Genomic DNA, 20,531 nt, shown 5'->3' with positions numbered 1-20,531 from the left:
GGAGATACAGGTCTGGGGCGCAAGAGTCCTTTATTGAGGCCCTCCCCGAGGTGAGGTGCCGAGCTGGGCAGTGCGGTGGTCTCTGCGCAGATCTTCCACCACCCTGGCGCAAGGCGCGCGGGCTCTCCACCGGGGATCGGGTCAGTGCAGGCCTGTGCCCGGGAAAGATAGTTTGGTGGACGAGTACGCCAAACGAACAAGGCAGCCCCGCAGCCCAGCTCACTGCCTTTCCCCGGTAACACTACTTGCGGACCCAACCTGGTCGCCAAAGGCCAGGGGGAATGAATGGTGAGAAAGAGCGTGTGCCTTTACGAGCGCTAGGGGGCGCTCCTCTGGGTGGCATTTAAACGGAGTGGCGGCGACAAGTCAGCCCTGGTTCTGCAGGAAGGGCGATCACCGAAGGGGACACGAGCGTGCTGGCCAGGCCCCTACCTCAAGCCTCTTGGTCACTCTCACCTTCTGGAACGCTCTGCCGTTCTTCCTCTGGCCCTGCGCTGCCCTCATCTCCTTCCAATGTCACCTCCTCATCCTCTTCCTCCGCAGCAGCGCCTGGGTGGAAGAGGCGGATGAGGTGGAGCCCCGTTTTTCGGACCGTCGTGCCACCCCCCTGCCCGCATACGGAGGGCCTGAATACGTAGTCCCTCCCTCCCTCCCTGGTTCCCTCACCCGGCTGGAAGTCGATGGTCCTCAGCATTTCAGCCACGTGCTCCACGCTCACGGAGAATTGCTCCATGCTTTCATAGCCTGGCTCAGGTCGTCCTGCCAGCTCCACCTTCGACATTGTCCCGACCCTGCAGCAGCCACAGCGGCTCAGCGGAAGCGCCCGGGCACCCTCAAGCCCTTTCCCAGCCGAAGAAACCGCGCGGCCCTTTCCTTCCCCTCCCCACGCCGCCTACTCACTTATTGATCAGCTCCTTGGCCTGCTGCAGGGGAGAAAAGGAGGGTGAGAGTGAGCACTGGGCCAGCCCTGGCAAAGCCCCCTTTCGGATTCTTACCACAGTCCTACGGGGTAGGTGGGGATGCATAGCCCAATTCTTTAAGAGAAAACGAGCGCAGAGTGGGTGACTTGTCAAGGCCGTGGGGACAGGTGGGTACAAGAGACAGAACTTGAACCTGGGTCTCCAGCCATTGCACGTGGCTACTGTCCTCACCGGGGGCCCACCTGGAGGTAGAGCGCCATTTGTGGCTCCTCCATGGATTGGATGGCGGTTTCCACCAATTTAGAGGAGGCCTCCAGGTGGTCTCCGTATTGACGGATGAGGCCGCGGACGCGCTGCAGCTTCTGCTCCTGTTCTCGGGCCAGTGCTTGCAGCAATTCACCCTTGCGCTCCTCCAGCACAGCGCACAGGGTCTCGAACCTCTGATTTAACAACTGCTTCTGCCTGCGGCTGTTGTCCTGAAAGACCAGAGTGAGCATGAGGAAGGTGTGGCTGAGACCCCAGGGCTGAGAAAGCAGGATGCTCCCCACTTAGAGGAACTCATAGAGAGACAAGAAGGAAAGTGACCTGAGCCAGGTCTCACCATCAGTTAAGGAGATAGAATCCTGCCCAGATCTCTACAGTAACAGTAACAACACATTTCAAAGTAGCTTCACTACGTGCCATCTATATCCCTGGACCTGGTTTTGATTGGTATTCATTTTCATTTAATTCTCAAAAAGACCCAATAAGGTAGCCATTATATAATTATCATCATCAGTGGGTTGTTTTTTTGTTTTTTGTGGGTTTTTTGTGTGTGTATGACACTGGGGTTTGAACCCAGAGCCTCACAATGGTTAGGCAGGCACTCTTACCACTTGAGGCACTCCACCAACCCATCTTCACTATTTTTAAATTTTATCATTGGCCGGGTACAGGTGGATCATGCCTGTAATCCTACAGGAGGCAGAGATCAGGAGGATCACGGTTCGAAGCCAGCCCAGAAAATAGTTCTGCAAGACCCTATCTTGAAAAAAACCCTTCACAAAAAAGGTTTGTGGAGTGGTTTAAGGTGTAGGCCCTGAATTCAAGCCCCAGTGCCACAAAAAAAATATATATATGTATGTATTATTGCTACTATTACTATTGTTTGAGGCTGACCTTGAGTTCACTATCCTGCTGTCTCACCCTTCTGAGTGCAGGGATTACAGATGTGTACCACACCCAGCTTGCTTGTTTGCTGTTTATTTATTTATTTATTATTTAGAGACTCACTAAGTAGTCTCACTAAGTTGCCTGGGCTGGCCTGGAACTCAAAATCCTCCTGTGTCCACCTCCCTTACCATCACTGTTTTGTGTAATTAAAAACAAACAAAACCAAAGCACAGAGAAGTTTAGTAACTGGATCAAAGTCACAAAACTAATGACCAGGAAAGCTAGGATTCAAACCCAGCAGCCTAGCTAAACACACCCCACCACTTCCAAGAGCTCTGAAATGTTCTGGTCAAAAGTCAGACAGCTGCTTTTTTTAAAGCTGGGGTTGCCAGATTAGCACATTTGTGTTCCCTCCTTCCTCCCAGTCCAGACTCACCTCGATAGTCTGGCACACCTCCTCCATCTGTGTGATCACAGCTTGTACGCGGTCATTGCCTGCCACCAGCATTGCGATGCCATCGCTGAGCTCAGTCTGCCACACACAGGTCAGCTCTTAGAGCTGGAGTTCATGGCCTGCAGCTGTAGCCCTCTTACTCCTCCCCCAGGACTGCCTAGGTGCAGACTGCCCAGATCTAGACACTCCACCCCCAGATCTAGAAGACTTAGAACCATTCAAGTCTAAGAAATATGGAAGTAAATTCTGTGGATTTAAGAGGGCAGAGGAGAGAATAAGCCCTCCACTATCAAATGTAAAGAGGGTAGACATTCTCCAAATATCCATTATGTACCAAACACAACTAGATGGTTCATCTGTAGATTCATGTTTTCTATTGATTCTGAAAAATTCTTAACAATACTCATTCAGTTAACATTGCCTCTCCTCCATGCTCTTTATTCTCTCATTCTGGGAGTCTGATAAGACTTATGTTACACTGTCTTACCCTCAACTTTCTCATCTCCCAGTGCTGCTACATTCTGATTTGGGTGTTTGTTTTTTTTCCAATCCTCTTGCCATGTTCACTAATCTCTTTCTCTCTTCAGAGAAATCTATCACTTAATTCATCCACTGGATATTTTTAGTCCAATAGTTTTATATTCTAATTTCTAAAAGATCTATTTGGTTCTGTGTGAAAGCTGCATGGTTCAGTTTGTTTATTGTTGTTTTGAGACAGATCTTGCTATGGCACACAGGCTGGCTTGAACTTGTTCTCTTCTTGCCTCGCCTGCCAAGTACCGCAGCAGCTAACCATTGTAATAAGTCATTTATTTTATTTTTTGATATTCTATTGTTTGGCTTTCTAAAAATTCTACCTTTTTTTAAATTTGAGACAGGGTCTACTGTGGAGCCCAGGCCATCTGAGATTATAGCTATTTGTCCTGATACTCCTCCTCAGTCAACTCAGTATCTGGTATGAGATGCTCAGTATTGATGACTGAAGATCTGAATAGGTTTCGATCCCTCCAGAGACCTTCACTGGGACCCCAAAGCACTGGCCTGGAGCGAGTTACTTGAGGGGTCTCCACAAAGGTTTGAAGTGAAAGATGAGAGGGACTGTGGACTGTGGACTCCTGACCTAAGAGATGCTCAAAGAGATACAATGGCAGCAGAGTTCCCAAGGGTAAGGAATGTGTCCTTTATTGACCATTGTTCCCTGCCCACTGATCGCTCTACTTCCTATGTGCCAGCCAATCCAATTTTAAAATGTTTTATGTAGAAATTAATTGTGTGCTACTGAGAGGTCCTTGAGAGCATCTAGTCCACCGTGCTAAGGGCTTTGCTTCCATCCATTATCTAATTTTATGCTTATAACAATTCTCAGAATTTTAACCCTGTTTTACAAGTGAGGAAGTGAGGACCAGAGAGGTCAAGTAACTTCCTCAGGGCCAAGCATAGAGCTGGAACTTTAGTCCTGATCTGCTAGACCTTACAACCAAGTGGAGTAGGAGGCTGGTCCTGTCCCGGGCCTCGCTCCCCTCCCTCCCCTGCTTCTTACTTTCTGGCGTTTGTAAATGGTGGGCAGTGGGGCCACCTCGCAGTCCTTGTGGGCACCAAAGACCTTGCAGAGAGAGCAGGTGGGCACTTCGCAGCTCAGGCAGTAGATGTTGATCTTCTCATCCTCGTGCTCCTCACACATGAGGTGCTGCTCAGCCTTGGAGTGCAGTGGCCTGGAGTAGCAGTGAGGTTCAGGGGCCACGCCCGGGAGGGGGGAAAGGGAGGAGGGTAGTCCCAAGCATATGCCCGCCTCTACCAACCACCACTGCCTTCTCTGCCCCTGCAGCCAGTGCTGTGGCCAGCCAGCAAGCAACTTCAATTTGGGGAACAGAAGGAGCTCAGAGGTAAAGGAGACCAGATCCAAGAAGAATTCATATTCTAGAGGCAAGGACGTTCCATACAGGAAGTCAAGGAGGCCTAGCAAGGTCGAGGCTCTTGCAGGTAGACTGCAGCCCTACCCCAGGAGGAGAGGCTGAGGATGAAGCTCTGGCCAGGGAAGCAGAGACCACCTTCCCTGGGTGACTTAGGACAAGCCCCACCCATCCTCTTGCCCAGGGCCAGTCTCTCATCTCTAAACTGAAGAGCAGGTTCTGCTTCCATCCCTCCCTTCTGGCTCTGGTGGTTCCCTGGCTGAGTTGCAGCCCTCCCTACTGGAGAGGTGAGAGGCCCTGCCAGCTCACCGGGAGGACTCCTGCTTATAAATGTCAATGATGTTCTCCACTAGCAGGTTTCGCTGCAGGCCATAGACCCCGTGTCGGTCCAGGACGACCTCATGCCTGCAAGATGGGCAGCGGAAGCGGCCTCCTGAAGACACAGCAGTGGAGCCCCGGGACTGCCACAGAGGGTTCGAGGCCTGGGGGGACAGGAGAGAAGAGACACATAGAGACATGAGGGAACTGGGGGGAGGCAAGAAGAAAGGTGGTAGGACTCAGGAGTAGAAGAATAGAGGGGATCATTAGCTCTTTTCCACAGCAGCCCTTTCCTGAGAGCAGCTCGGGGCAGATGGCTATGGGGCTTGTTTCACATCTTGCCTATTTTCAACCAGGCTGAGCTTAGTCAGGATAGGACATCAAAGGGGCCCAGTTTGGAGCTTAGAAAGTAAGGCTAAGGCAGGGAAGGGACTCTGAGTGGTACAGCAAGTATCCTCTAGCCTGAGGCCCTCATGGGCCACATCTGGGAAAGATACTCTGTAGTTCTGTGCAGGGGTGTGCACAGTGTGAGTATTTAACAGCTGGGCAGAGAAACTAAACCTAGCTGGGTAATTCTGGGAAATTGCTTCAGGCCCTGGAGGTCAGGAGCGCTGGTCCTTGTGGTGCCCTGGCCCTTTTCCCTTTTTTTTCTTCTGTAAATCTGTCAAGGACTGCATTGTTGTTGTTTTGCTTTGGTGGTACTAGGGTTTGAACTCAGCACCTCACCACACTTGTTATTAGGTGCTCTACCACTTGAGCCACTCCACCAGCTCTTTTTTGTGCTGGTATGTCCAAGATAGAGTCTTGTAAACTATTTGCCTGGGCTGATCTGAAACCTTGGTTTTTTCTTATCTCTGCCTCCTGAGTCTTAGGATTATAGGTGTGAGCCACCAGCACCTAGCTAAGGACTACAATAGATTGTTTGTTTTACCCTCAAAATTGAGGGTGCCAGATTGTTGCCAGGCTCTGGGGTAAAGATATAAAATACACTGCTGTCCTGAGGACAAGCAGGCAACTGTACCTAGTGGGAAGGACATTGTCAAGGTAAAGCTGGACAAAGGCTTAGCAGAGACACTTGCACTCTCCACTTAGAGAACTGCTCCATCCCATCCTAAAGGCCAAGTTCCTGGCCACAGCTGACTGGTTCAGAGCTGAGGTGATCACCTGACCCAGCAGAAGCAACCAAGTGTTCTCTTCTGGAATTTACAGTAGGATACAGAGGCTGAGCTGGCTGTACCTTGTGCTGCTTTGGAACTGAAAAGACCTGCAAAATTGGGCTAAGACCTGATATCATGACCACCCCAGAAGGTGTACGGGTCAGAGACTATGAACAGAGAAGGCTGGTCTACAGATTTGTGGAGAAAAGAATCAGTTGTGGAGAGAAGCAGAGGTGGGAGCCTGGCAGATTGCTTATCATTTCCAGATGTTCACCTCTTCTTCAGTAACAGTCCCTGAGTTTTAGCAAGACGTGGTATAAAGACTGCTGCACATCCAAGTCTCCCTTCCAGCTGTGTATGGCCAGGTGATTATGTCTGGGATGTAGATGGAAATGTTTTGTGCAATTTTTAGGAAGTATCTTTTTTTTTTTCTTTTTTGTGATATTAGAGTTTGAACTCAGGGCCTCCCTCTGGCTAGGCAGGTTCTTTACCATTTAACCCAGCCCTTTTTTGCTTTAGTTATTTTCTGAACAGGGTCTCGCATTTTTGCCCAGTTTTTGCCTGGGGTAGGCCTGGACCTTTTTTTTTTTCTTTTTTAATATTCTCCTAATTTTTTTAAAAATATTTTTTTAATTTTAATTTTTTATTTTATTCATATGTGCATACAAGGTTTGGGTCATTTCTCCCTCTTTAACTCTGCCCCCTCCCTTATCCCCCCATCCCCCTCCCTTACCCCGCTAACCCCTCGCTACCAGGCAGAAACTATTTTGTCCTTATCTCTAATTTTGTTGAAGAGAGAGTATAAGCAATAATAGGAAGGAACAAGGGTTTTTGCTAGTTGAGATAAGGATAGCTATACAGGGAGTTGACTCGCATTGCTTTCCTGTACATGTGTGTTACCTTCTAAGTTAACTCTTCTCAAACTAACCTTTTCTCTAGTTCCTGGTCCCCTTCTCCTATTGGCCTCTGTCGCTTTAAAGTATCTGCATTAGTTTCTCTGCATTGAGGGCAACAAATGTTATCTAGTTTTTTAGGTGTCTCACCTATCCTCATACCTCCCTTGTGTGCTCTCGATTTATCATGTGATCAAAGTCCAATCCTCTTGTTGTGTTTGCCCTTGATCTAATGTCCACATATGAGGGAGAACATACGATTTTTGGTCTTTTGGGCCAGGCTAAACTCACTCAGAATGATGTTCTCCAGTTCTGTCCATTTACCTGCGAATGATAACATTTCATTCTTCTTCATGGCTGCATAAAATTCCATTGTGTATAGATACCACATTTTCTTAATCCATTCGTCAGTAGTGGGGCATCTTGGCTGTTTCCATAACTTGGCTATTGTGAATAGTGGTGCAATAAACATGGGTGTGCAGGTGCCTCTGGAGTAACCTGTGTCACATTCTTTTGGGTATATCCCCAAGAGTGGTACTGCTGGATCACATGGTAGATCAATGTTTAGAATTTTAAGTAGCCTCCAAATTTTTTTCCAGAGTGGTTGTACTGGTTTACATTCCCACCAACAGCCCACCCCCCCATCCTCGCCAACACCTGTTGTTGGTGGTATTGCTAATGATGGCTGTTCTAACAGGGGTGAGGTGGAATCCTAGCGTGGTTTTAATTTGCATTTCCTTTATTGCTAGGGATGGTGAGCATTTTTTCATGTGTTTTTTGGCCATTTGAATTTGTTTTTTTGAGGAAGTTCTATTTAGTTCACTTGTCCATTTCTTTATTGGTTCATTAATTTTGGGAGAGTTTAGTTTTTTAAGTTCCTTATATATTCTGGTTATCAGTCCTTTGTCTGATGTATAGCTGGCTAATATTTTCTCCCACTCTGTGGGTGGTCTCCAGTTTAGAGACCATTTCGTTAAGCAGAAGCTTTTTAGTTTTATGAAGTCCCATTTATCTATGCTATCTCTTAGTTGCTGTGCTGCTGCGGTTCCATTGAGGAAGTCCTTGCCTATACCTATTAGTTCCAAAGTATTTCCTACTTTTTCCTGTACCAACTTTAGAGTTTGGGGTCTGATATTAAGATCCTTGATCCATTTTGAGTTAATCTTGGTATAGGGTGATATACATGGATCTAGTTTCAGTTTTTTGCAGACTGCTAACCAATTTTCCCAGCAGTTTTTGTTGAAGAGACTGTCTTTTCTCCATCGTATATTTTTAGCGCCTTTATCAAAGACAAGTTGGTTATAGTCATGTGGCTTCATAGCTGGGTCCTTTATTCTGTTCCACTGGTCTTCATGTCTGTTTTTGTGCCAGTACCATGCTGTTTTTATTGCTATTGTTTTGTAATATAGTTTGAAGTCGGGTATTGTGATACCTCCAGCGTTGTTCTTTTTACTGAGTATTTAGGCCTGGACCTTGATCCTCCTGTTTGTGCCTTCCTCTACCCCAGCCTCCCATAGCTGGGATGATACGCATGTACCACCATGCCCAGCTTATTGGTTGAGATGGGTGTATTGATGACTTTTTCCCTGGGGCTGGCCTCAAACTGAGATCTTCCCAATTTCTGCTTGCCAAGTAGCTAGGATTACAGAAATGAGCCATTGTGCCCAGCCTAGGAATTATCTTTAATAGGACAGTCTGCCACTACTTCTCCTCTTTTCTCCTCTCTGCTGAATAATGGAATGTACTTGGAATGACTCCAGCTAACAGCCATCTTGAGCCATGAGGTCATAGACACAGGTTGAGAATGACAACAAGATAAAAGGAGCAGGCTCTTCGGAGGGCAGTCCTGGACTGCTTTGGAGAAAAGCAAATTCCTGCCTTTTCAAGCCACTGTTAATTTGTGTGTTGGCTCTTGGGGATATACCCAAAAGACTGTTACTCCAGAGGCACCTGCACATCCATGTTTATTGCGGCACTATTCACAATAGCCAAGTTATGGAAATAGCCAAGATGCCCCAGCACTGACGAATGGATTAAGAAAATGTGGTATCTATACACAATGGAATTTTATGCAGCCATGAAGAAGAATGAAATGTTATCATTCGCTGGTAAATGGATGGAATTGGAGAACATCATTCTGAGTGAGGTTAGCCTGGCTCAAAAAACCAAAAATCGTATGTTCTCCCTCATATTCGGACATTATTAGATCAAGGGCAAACACAACAAGGGGATTGGACTTTGAGCACATGATAAAAGCGAGAGCACACAAGGGAGGGGTGAGGATAGGTAAGACACCTAAAAAACTAGCTAGCATTTGTTGCCCTTAATGCAGAGAAACTAAAGCAGTTACCTTAAAGCAACTGAGGCCAAGAGGAAAAGGGGAACAGGTACTAGAGAAAAGGTTAGATCAAAAAGAATTAACCTAGAAGGTAACACCCACGCACAGGAAATCAATGTGAGTCAATGCCCTGTATAGCTATCCTTATCTCAACTAGCAAAAACCCTTGTTCCTTCCTATTATTGCTTATACTCTCTCTACAACAAAATTAGAAATAAGGGCAAAATAGTTTCTGCTGGGTATTGGGCGGGGAGAGGGAGGGGGTGGAGTGGGTGGTAAGGGAGGGGGTGGGGGCAGGGGGGAGAAATGAACCAAGCCTTGTATGCACATATGAATAATAAAAGAAAAATGAAAAAAAAAAAAAAAGAAATGCACACGCACAAAAAAAAAAATTTGTGTGTTGGTGCTGTGTGTGTGTGTACACACTGGAGAGCAAACCCAGGGCCTTGTGCACACTAAGCATGTGCTCTTCACTGACGCAAATCCTTAGTCTCTCAAGCCACTGTTATTTTAGGCTTTCTGCCACAGACAGCAGAACCTAATCCTAACCAACTGGAAGACCAAGCACTCCTCAAGAGTAATGGATGAGGGTGGGGCAGCAGTAGGACATGAGCAATAGCACGCGCAAAGGGGAGCTCTAATGAGCATTCTTTAGGTTTCTGGTTCTTGTGAGTGTGTGTGTGGAAGGGGAAATGTGAGGTAAGAGGTAAACACAAGCAGTTAGCCAAGGAAAGCTAAGGGAGTGTTTGGCTCATGCCTAGCAATACATTGATCTCTAGGGATAAAACAATCAGTTACACTAAATTACATGTATCATCCTGTCCAGTCATAAAAAAAATTCAGAGGCTGTCAAAACACTACCAGGCTCCAGCTCAAACCAGCTGGAGTGACCAAAAGTTACCTGTGGATCTATTAACATGTCATTGTAATCCAGTTGTAATCGCATATTTTCTACTCCGACTCCCAAAAAAGTTTTGTTATGTTTTGCTTTTGGTAGTACTGGGGTTTGAACTCAGGGTTTAACACCTGCCAGATAGGGCAGGTGCCTGCCACTTAAGACACACCCTCAGCCCATAAAGTTCTTTTTTTTTTTTTTTTTTTGCAGTATTGGGGTTTGAAGTCAGGGCCTCACGTTTCTTTCTGGGCAGGTACTCTACCACTGAAGCCACAGCCCCTCCCCCATCCCTCACAATGGGTTTTTTTAGGTGCTCATGGGAAATTGCATGCTCAGAACAACTCTTGAGACATGTAATACTGTCACAGCTTTCATGTCAATCACTCCCCAAGGATGGTCCTGAATCGGGGACTTGATACTTCTAGTCCCTTACACTTGATATTACCTGTGCCAGGGTGGAAATTGTTGTTGTGGACTTCTCTTTCTGAGAAAACTCACTTTCACTGCTGAAAGCGTCTTTCTATTTTTAAACTGTTCTATTCTTAATAAACTATACTTTTTACTATTCTTCGCTAGCCAGATGCAAGAATGGAGACAGCTGCTCTGATCTTCCAGTAACAATGGAGACAGCAGTCACCTTTGACCTTGCATATTTATATATATTTCCTACAACTGGGTTCCATGAAACTCTTTAAATTCTTTTTTTTTTTTTTGGCCATACTGGGGTTTGAACTCAGGGCCTCGTATTTGCTAGGCATCACTTTATCACTTTGGCCACAGCCTCAGCCCTTTTTGCTGTAGCTATTTTTCAGATAGGGTCTCGTGCTTTTGCCAGTGGGGTTGGCCTTAGACTGCAATCTTCCTGCCTCTGCCTCCCAAGTAGCTGGGATTATAGAGATGAGGAACCCCTGTACATAGTCAAGAGTCCCATGACAAGTTTCATAGACAAGGAATGTGGTCCCACTGTGAAGTGGGCAGCTTAGCTTGGGGAGAGTAACTGGCATATTCTATAAATATCACGTTTTTCTTGGGATATCTTGAGAATCATAAGAAACCCATCATAAAGCTGGAACAGATGGGTTCGAGATTATTCAAGGCTGGGTTTGTGCATCTGTCCTGCTCAGACTTCATTTTAGAATTGTGTGACTGCTGAGGAGTTTAGGAAAGGTGTTACAGGGTGTGGTCACAAGTGCTCATCTGCTTGATACAATTACTACAATTACCCTCCACGTTTAGACTCTAAGCAGCTAAGGAGGTGTCTGTGAGCTCCTGGCAGCATCATCCTCACATTTGATTAGAGCTGGCAAGCATGTAGAAATGCTCAGTAAATGCTTGAAGAGAGAAAAGGGGTCCTCTATCCCAGAGCAAAAACACACTTGGGTAGCCTCGTCTCAGCCACCGTCCCTCCCTGGACCTCCCCCTCCCTGAGGTACAAGTGCAGGGAAATACATTTTAACATCCGGCGGATGTTTACACAGCCTGTGTGTCAAGCATTGGTGTTACAGGGCTTCCCAGACATCAGATTTAATCCTCAAAGTCTTCTTGTGAAGATGGTGGAGAGGATGAACATTTACCCTAGCTTACAGCAAAGCTGATGGAACATCGCTATGTGTCCGTCATTACCATTGCATTTTTTTGCAATCTAAGTCTTATTTGCTGTTATTGTAGTACTGGGATTGAACCCCGGACCTCATACATGAAGTGCCCTACCACTTGAGCCATACCTTCAGCCCTTTTTATTTTTTGTGTATTTGCATTTTGCCTATTTTTTGTTTGCATTTTGTTTTTGTGATAGGTCGAGCTGACTTTCCCTGGCTGGACAAATTCCTGATTTTGGAGGATCAAACTCCTGCTTCCACCTCCCAATTGGCTGGGATTACAGGATTACCACACCTAGCCTAAATCTTTTATTTGTATTAATTCACTCAATCCTCATCTCAACTCTCTGAAGTAGGTACTATTACCAACCCCATTCCAAACATGAGAGAATTGTGGCCCAGATAAGTTTAAAACATTGCACATGACCATCAGCTAATATAGATGGCAGAGCTGATGATGTTTGAACTCAGGCACTCTGACTTCACAATCTGTGCCAAAAGTATTCTACTTTGTCAGATACAAGAAGATTTAGGCCAATTGAAGAATGGAGTTTCAGGCAAAGATAGGTTTTTTGCTTTGTTTTTTAAAGTCAAAGGGTCATGAGGAACCAAACATGATCCCTTCACAGAGAAAAGAAACCAGAGCCTGACACTCAGCTATGTAACAGTGGATTAAAGTTATTTAAGGGAAGATAAACAAAAGATGACACCATTTCTCTCCCTCTCTCTCCCTCCTCTCTCCCTCTTCCTCCGTGCCCCACTTCCTTCCAAATTTCCTACAAGAACTCTGAAGTTTGTTAAAAACAAAAAAAACAAAACAAAAACTTTGTATTTTTAAAAAATGCAATGACATGAACAATAGGGGGCGCTAGAGTCCCATAATCACAATCAAGAGAAAACACTGCTTAGGAGACCCCTGAAGAACTGGGTTTATTCAAAGAACTGGATGTTTAAGAATATGAACAAGCTAGGCGCGGGTGGCTCAGGCCTGTAATCCTAGCTGCCCAGGAGGCAGAGATCAGAAGGTTTGCAGTTCGAAGCAAGCCTGGGCAAATAGTTTGAGACACACTATCTCAAAAAAACCTATCACAAAAATAGGGCTGGTGGAGTGCCTCAAGATGAACTCCCTGAGTTCAGGCCACAGTACCACAAAAAAAAAAAAAAAAAAAAAAACAGTATATGAATTTATGTTTAAGGATATAAACGTGATTTTATAGGTGGATTTCTCCCTCCCTCCCTCCCTCCCTCCCTCCCTTTCTTCCTTTCTTCCTTCCTTTCTTCCTTGCACAGGATCTCACTATATTGCCCAGGCTGGCCTCAAACTCTTTATCCTCCTGCCTCAGCCTCCTGAGTGCTGGGATCATAAGCATGTACCTCCACATCTGGCCTTGTGGTTTGGATTTCTAAACTGAGTAAAAAAGGGAGTAAATATTAATCTAATAGAGGTAATGTGGATAGATGGAAGGGAAGAGAGAGACTAAAAGCAAGAATCAGATAGGAAGAAAGTGCCACAGTCAATGCCAGTCACAGGGCCCATCAGCAGCAATTCTGAGAAGACTGGCTTTAGTAAGTCTTCTTCAGAGGTGGCTTTAGTAAGACTGGCCAGTCACTTGGATATGCCATTCTAGGGAGAAGTAAGAGTCAAATACGATTCTGAAGTTGCAAGCCTAGGTGCTTGGGAAGATGCCGGTGCCTCTAGTGCAGGAGCACTTAGCCTAGGGGCCACTGACCCCCAAAAGAACCATGAACAGAGTTTAGGGAGCCCATGAACTCAGATGGGAAAAAGTACATCTTTACTTTCACTAACATTAGCAGAAATTAAGCATTTTCCCTCCATGGTGAATGCTTGCTACAAACCACTGCAGTTGCAGCAGTACCTTTGACTTTGTCACTAACAGAAATCAGTTGTTTTCATCTCACATTACAGTTATTGCTGACATCTCAAAAAACAGTTTACACCTATCACTACTTCTAAGTTACAGTAGTGATTAGGCCCACTGCTAGATTAGCGTGTTACTTAATGTGCTAACCAAGAAAGTACACATATTAGTCTATCAAACATGCTTTAAATCTTTTAGTAATTATATCTCAGTGTTGTCTTCTTCTGGGGTCTTTTTAGACATTTCCACTCACTAGCTCCTCTTCCCATTAAATGTTAACACCACAGATATGTGGTCTGTTTCTATACAGTATGCTTGCTTGCACTTTGTACATAAGACAGTAAGATTTTTGCTCCCTTTCAAGAGTCAAATCTTGTTCTCTTGGAGGCCACATCACTTCTGTTGAGAATGCAGGCTGTATTCTGCTGGGATCAGCTTCCTTTATAATCACTGCATTTTAAAATAGTGTTCTTAGAAGGGATCCATACATCTTACAGACTGACAGATGGGTCCATGGCACACAAAAAAAATTACTCTCTGCCCTGTAAGTCCCTAAATTTTCTCATCACAAAAAGGAGTTTAGACTCTGGGGCACAGATGGCAACCTCCTGAACACATCATCATGGCTGACTGTCTCTACTCTGGGCTAAAGCTCTCTGCCGATTAGTGTCCAGATAGCAAAATCTTATCTTCCACTTATGTTTATCTTTCTGTTTCAAGATGAAGAAATAACTGATTGGCTCAATTGTATACACAAATGACTTGTTCTTTCCCTAAATGTCACATTTACACAAGGGAGCCAGCACCATAAGGTAAAATTCCATGTGCCAATGACATGGTATGTAGAGGAAATTCCATCACTCTAAGAAACAGAGCAGGACGCCTAGATTTATGTCCCTACCCTGTCCCTTTCTTTGTGTGACTGTAACCTGTTTCCTGTGTTCTCCCCTATACAATGGAGATAACATCCATTCTACTTAATTCAAATGGAATCATGTTTGTCAAGGTACTCTATCATTTTAAAACATTGAATGAACACAAAAGAAATATTAGCAATCCTAATCTAGACCTTAAAAATAAAAAACAGAACTCCAGGGCATGAGATAACTGTTCTTTCTTCACTATGAAGGATAAAATGGATGGAACAGGGCTGGGTGGTAATAGCTTGGTGGTAGAATATATGCTTAGCATGCATTACTAGGCTAGAACCCCAGCATCATGAAAAACAAAAAGGGAATGGAAAAATTGAGTGGAATTTAATTCTAGGCTCTGTTTGAAGTTTTAGCGTAGTTCCGTGCTATGAGCTGTCTGTCTTGTAAGCTGCGGGATGCCTTCTAGCTCCTTTGTGATGTTCCATAGCATCTAATAGAAATGTTCCCTCTAGAGAGATGCTCTGTAAATGCAGTTACTCTGGCAAATCTGTACTGCAGTGTTTTCTCTCTTCCCTGGCTACTAGAGAGTACTAATGTTGGGCACAGGCCCAGGATGCAAGGCAGGTTGTTGGAGGCTACCTATCCCAACATGATGGCCTGGCCAATGATGAGCAGTTGGCCATGCAAGTTCTGTGAGCCAGACCCTTGGCAAATGGAGAAACTATGGGAACAGGGTGAGCAGAAGACCAGACATTTAGAAAAGTTGCAGAGTCTTAGAAGAGTCAGGCTTGGGTAAAAGCTGGGCTGTTGGTATCAGAGGGATTTTGAGAGGAGGGTTAGCCAAGGCTGACAGCATAGGAAGGGCCTGGGCCCAAGGGTGATAAACAGAGCCCAACTGCTAAAAGTAGGGATGATAAACAGAAGTGGGCAGAGTGAGGACCCTGGAGACAGGATGGAAAGCCTTAAACTTGGCCAACCATAATCATCACTTTTGTGTCTGTGAAGCCAGATTGTTAGAGTTACAAGGATGTTAAGATCTGTTTAAAACACCCTTTTAATCTAAAGATGTGAGAACAGGAGAAGAGGCAAAATAGCCTCTTGCTTTACATGTTGCGGCAAATTACCAGAGAAAGACGTGGGAGAAGAAGCCAGGAGTGCTAAGTCTCAGTAGAGGTTTTTGTTTCCATGAAACCAAGTTTCTTCCCTACAGGAAAGATCCCAAGCCCTGCTACAAGGTTAAACACAACACACAGAATTTCAGTGAGCCAATTTCTCATGAAGGAGACCTGCCAAGGTAGGGCTGGTGGATGTGGTGGGAGCAGTCTGATGGGAGCCTGTACCTGATGACAACGGGTCCTGATGCTGAACAAAAGAGAGCTAGAATTGGGCCAGAGTGAAACCGAGGTTGTCTCTTTCCTAGCCTCCCTTTCATTGGAGAAGAAGCCTCTTTCTCCAGAGTCCCTCTGTAAGTCCCTCCCTCACTGGACCTCCTCCAGAGAAGCTGCCTTTGAGCAACCTTCTCACACCCACCTCTGCCCTTCTGCTGAACAACAGGCTGCAGCTCAGATACAAGTGCCCACAGCAAGCGGGGGCAGGTATGAAAATCAACTGAAGGCTTGCTTTAAAGTAGTTTAGATGTAAATAGAGTTCACGAATACAGAAACACATGGGAAGATGTTTGCGTCAAATTCTCACACCAACAGCTTTGCTCTAGTCAAAATTCTTAGTAACTGAGTGGGTACAAGTGTGGGGAAAAAGGGAGGGAGAAATTAGAGGGGCTTAATGTCATATTTTTCTGTTTTCTGTTTCACTTCGGAGAAAAAGAGGGAGATGTGATACAGCTCTAAAGATAATTATAATGGCAACTGTGTAAAATGTGTATGGAGACGGGGGCTTGAAAGTAATATGTGAAAATGAAAAAAACTGGATTGAGTGAAGCAGGATTAGGGATGAATTCCTCCTAAACCTTTAATCTTGTTAAACATTTCCAATTAAAATGTTCTAACTTTTCAAATTTGACTTCCTGGCTGAGTAGTTAACCTCATCTTATCAAATCACAATTATCTAAAATTCTCATTTGTTGTCTATCATGGCAGTTTTTAGGACAGCTGACACTGGAGACGTCTAAATGTTTTAGAGGATGGATTAGACAATGATCTGGTCATAACCATGGGTCACTATACAGCTTTTAAAATGGAAGACACTGGCTGGATGCTGGTGGCTCATGCCTGTAATCCTAGTTACTCAGGAGGAAGAGATCAGGAGGATCAAGGTTCAAAACCAGCCTGGGCAAATAGTTCCACGAGACCTATCTCAAAAAAGCCCATTAAAAACAGGGCTGGTGGAGTGGCTCAAGGTGAAGGCCCTGAATTCATGCCCCAGTACTGCAATAATAATGATAATAATAATAATAATATAAATAAAATAAAGTGGAAGACACAGGCCAGGCATCCATGGCTCACACCTGTAATCCTAACCACTCAGGAGGCAAAGGCTATAAGGATTGTGGTTCAAGGCACTATCTCAAAAATATCCAAAACTAAAGAGAGCTGGTGGAGTGGCTCTCCACCAAGTGATTAGAGGCGCTCAAGTGATTAGAGCGCCTGCTTAGCAGGCATGAAGCCCTGAGTTCAAGCTTCAGTACCACAATAAATAAATAAACGGAAGACACAGAGCTCAATGTGTGATATAGAACAATCACACGAGGAGTAAGGAATTTAGTCTAATCAAAGTATGTGCCTACACAAGGAACTTTCTGGAAGGATTCCCAAGAAAGTTGGTAATGGTTCTTCTAGCTGGTGAAGGGAATTGAGGGTCAGAGGTTAGTAGCAGATTTATTTTTCATGATATAAATGCCTATGGTGTTTGAAAAAAAATGTACATATGAAATTTTAAATATGGTATACTGGTGTCACTTTCATAACTGTTAACTTTCGAGGCAATGTTCTAAAGGTTTTCTGCCTAAGTGGTTTGAAGATAGAAGAACCAAAAGTTCTATTCTTGTCACCATCCTTAGAAAACACACAATCTGATTATGCCCAGAGGTGTCAAAATGTGGAGGCAATGTGTGAAAAACTAAATATGCTCATCTTTCAGACCGAGAGCTGCTAAGATCTGCTGAGATATAGACATAGGTGCAGCTGGATAACTGGGTCGGCCTCCCCCAGACCCTCAAAATAAAGCAACAAGAGAATGAGCTGTTCACTGTGCTGCTGGGGGGGCTGGGTGCTTTGCGACTTCAAAGGTGCAGCCATTCCATAGCCCTAGATCGTGTTACCTCTTGAATAGTCTGCGTGTGGCTAGGGCTTTTGGTTTTCTTTTGTTGGCTTGAGATGGGGGGGTCTCATTGTATTCCCTAGCTATCCTCAAACTCATGGGCTTCAGTGATTCTCCCTCATTAGCCTCCCTAGTAGCTGGGACTACAGGCATTTGTCACTGTACCTAGCTCTTGTATGGGGTTTGACTCAAACTATTCCTGGGCTCTCTGGGCCTAGATCAGTATTCTAGAGCAAGCGTCTTGGAGCCCAAATAGTGTGCCTAGATATAGAGGACTGCAGGGGAGGACACTTAAATACCCTTTAGCCTCTGTGTATGACCTTTGCCTGGGTCCTGTTGCCCAGACAATACCATGTGGCTTACACTTTAACATTTTGGTCACTCTTTATAGGGCATATTACCTTAGTTTTCCAAACTTCTCTTTGACTTCATGTGTTTTAGATTCTAATGAGAGAAGTTTCACTGTAAGTCCATGAGAAAGAATGGACTTTGTGTTTGTGTGTGGCACTGCTAGGCAGTGCTCTATCACTTGAGCCCACTCCACCAGCCCTCTTTTGTGATGGGTTTTTTGAAGATAAGTTCTCCTGAACTATTTATCCAGGACTGGCTTTGAACTGTGATCCTCCTGATCTCTGCCTCCTGAGTAGCTAGGATTATAGGCGTGAGCCATCGGCACCTGGAAGAATGGCAAAATTTTTCTGCCATTCTCTCCCATGCATCTCAGCCTGAAAGATTCATCACTTACTTAGATCAAAAGAAAAACCAAGGTGGTAGACAAGGCATAGACTCTCACACAAGACTCAAAGCCTGGGATGAACAGACATAACACTCAGTCTAGGCCCCACACAGGGAAATCTAGGACTCTCAAGCCAAGTAATAGTAGATTTGGAGACTCTGAAGAAAAGGAGGCAGAAGGGAGCCTTGGACAGGAAGATGTCAGGAGAGACTGCAGATTGTTGGGCACTCAGTGAAGCTGGCAAAAAGAAGTCAGACGAGGGGTAAGGCAGGGGGGTTAAGGATATATTGTGGTGATAGCTGATTTAGCCGCCCCATTCTTTCTCCCACAAACATGCTGACCCAACAAACCTAAAGGAGAAGTATTTTCTTAGTTGAAAATTTGTGTTGAGGCTAGGGGTGTAGCTCAATGGTAGAGCATCTGCATAGCATGCACAGGTGCTGGGTTCAATCCTCAGCATAAGGAGGAAGAGGAAGAAGAGAAGAAAGAGCAGGAGAAAAGCTTGACATATTTCCTCATACTTTTTGATACAGATGAAGAATTCTGTTGTTGATGCTCCCTCTGCAAGTTCCCGTGTCTGTGTGTACACCTTTTCCCCTCATTCTCTCTGACCTCTAAGCCATTCTAGAGCCTCCTAGAACCTCCACCAGTGGCACAGGGCAGGAAAGCAAGCTCATGATAAACCCTTCTGGTGCATGCCTTTGATTTTTAAAATCAGTGGCCAAAATGATTACCTGTGACTTTGCTTAGCTATGTTTGGCCCCATGACCATAATAAACCCAAACTGGCTGCCCTTCTGGGAAGTATACTTTCTTCTTACTTTCTGTCTGCTTGTCTAGTATCCTCAGTATCTTTTAGCCTGTAGGCCTCTTTACTGAGTCTGGAAGGGTCACAGGCATGCACTGATGTTGGGGAGAATTCCATGTCTGTTGCCCATCATTATGTCTAATTTTGCCCCCCAACATGGAAGGCAAAGCCTTGAGTTTTGCTTTGTTATTGTTTATTTATTTATTATCAAGGGAGAGTGCGAACACAGTCCCCCACTACCACAAATGATGCAGCAGAGTTTCCCACAATTGGGGAAATCACAGGGGTCAGCACATTGGAAGTGCATTGATAAGTCCTGCCCCGGGAAAACCACCTTTGTGATCATGGTATCTCCCTTGCCAGGCAAGTATGAGCTTTGTGTTAATTACAAATAGTTCTACTACCATTGTGGGCTTTCTCACAAGGTTTATTGTTATTAGGGGTTCAGCATTTCACAGATCTCTTCACCAGACTTTCCATAACAATCTCAAAGTCTAAAACCAATAGCACACCGAGTCTAGCTCAGGCTCCTACAAAGCCCACTGCAGTCCCATGCCCTCCCAGTTTCTACTGGTCCTCTGTCCCCTCTGAATCCTACCTTCTAACTGCTGTGGGCACAGGCATTTGCCAGCCTCGGGGCAGCTGCTGACTCATGCTTACTCTGGGATCCCAGGACCCCAGCTCTCCTGCTCCTCAGACACAGCAGCCCCACCTGCCTCCCAGGACTCTACCTGTCACTTGGGGGGTGCCTGCAGTCTGCACCACTTGACCTGGCCTCCCCATCCTTGGGCCCACCTGGAAGACGTCGTTGGCGCACTTGCGGCAAAGGTTGTGCTGGCAGGGCAGGATCACCACGGGCTTGGAAAACATCTCCAGGCAGATGGGGCAGATGAGCTGCTTTTCCAGGTTGTCCATGCTGTGTGCATCCCCAAGCAGCGGCTTGAAACCCACTGTGAAGTTCATCCCGCAGCGCTCGTGCTCACTCTGGCCTTCTTTCACTGCCTCTGCACCCTGCTGCCTTCACTTCAGACCGGCTGTGAATTCTTAGGTTCCCTTCTGTTGTTCCTTCTTGAAATAGCACTGCTGTGTCTCCTGTCCCTTCCTCTAACAGCTCACCTCGCCCCTGGCTCTCTCCTGATACTTCTCTTTCTACTTCTTGCTCAGCACCCTCACCAAGCACAAGTAGCCTTATCCCTTCCTCCCTGTGAAATTCTTTTTTCCCCAAACCACTCTCTTGCTCACTCTTGGGCAGCACTGTTTGTCTCTTACTCCCCAGAGAGGAGAGTAATATTAACTGTGGGGGTGGGGAGACAAGGGGCATCTGT

General features: G+C 45.5%; 1 protein-coding gene and 1 non-coding gene across 2 annotated transcripts; both read right to left on the bottom strand.

Annotated features, from left to right (window-relative positions):
- Positions 1-11: 11 nt before the first annotated feature.
- Positions 12-20,169, bottom strand: Trim54 (tripartite motif containing 54). The gene is made up of 9 exons (XM_020154799.2): positions 20,002-20,169; positions 4,746-4,918; positions 4,067-4,238; positions 2,509-2,604; positions 1,163-1,396; positions 901-923; positions 667-791; positions 457-549; positions 12-152 (listed from the first exon to the last, which is right to left on the bottom strand). The coding sequence occupies exons 1-9, from the start codon at positions 20,167-20,169 to the stop codon at positions 142-144; spliced, it is 1,095 nt and encodes a 364-aa protein (XP_020010388.1). The 3' UTR covers positions 12-141.
- On the bottom strand, positions 19,415-19,577 carry LOC141415111 (U1 spliceosomal RNA). Its single transcript, XR_012440138.1, has one exon. It is a non-coding gene; the product is annotated as a U1 spliceosomal RNA (small nuclear RNA).
- Positions 20,170-20,531: the final 362 nt, after the last annotated feature.

The sequence above is a fragment of the Castor canadensis genome, chromosome 12, assembly GCF_047511655.1.
Source record: "Castor canadensis chromosome 12, mCasCan1.hap1v2, whole genome shotgun sequence".
Lineage (NCBI taxonomy): Eukaryota > Metazoa > Chordata > Mammalia > Rodentia > Castoridae > Castor > Castor canadensis.
This window is presented reverse-complemented; position numbering and strand designations above follow the sequence as displayed.

Coding starts and splice junctions, on each gene's coding strand:
- Trim54 (XM_020154799.2), bottom strand. CDS start 20,169: ATGAACTTCACAGTGGGTTTCAAGCCGCTGCTTGGGGATGCACACAGC. Junction 4,239..4,745: donor TATAAGCAGGAGTCCTCCCG/GTGAGCTGGCAG, acceptor CTGCTACTCCAG/GCCACTGCACTCCAAGGCTG. Junction 924..1,162: donor AAATGGCGCTCTACCTCCAG/GTGGGCCCCCGG, acceptor TCTCCCCTGCAG/CAGGCCAAGGAGCTGATCAA.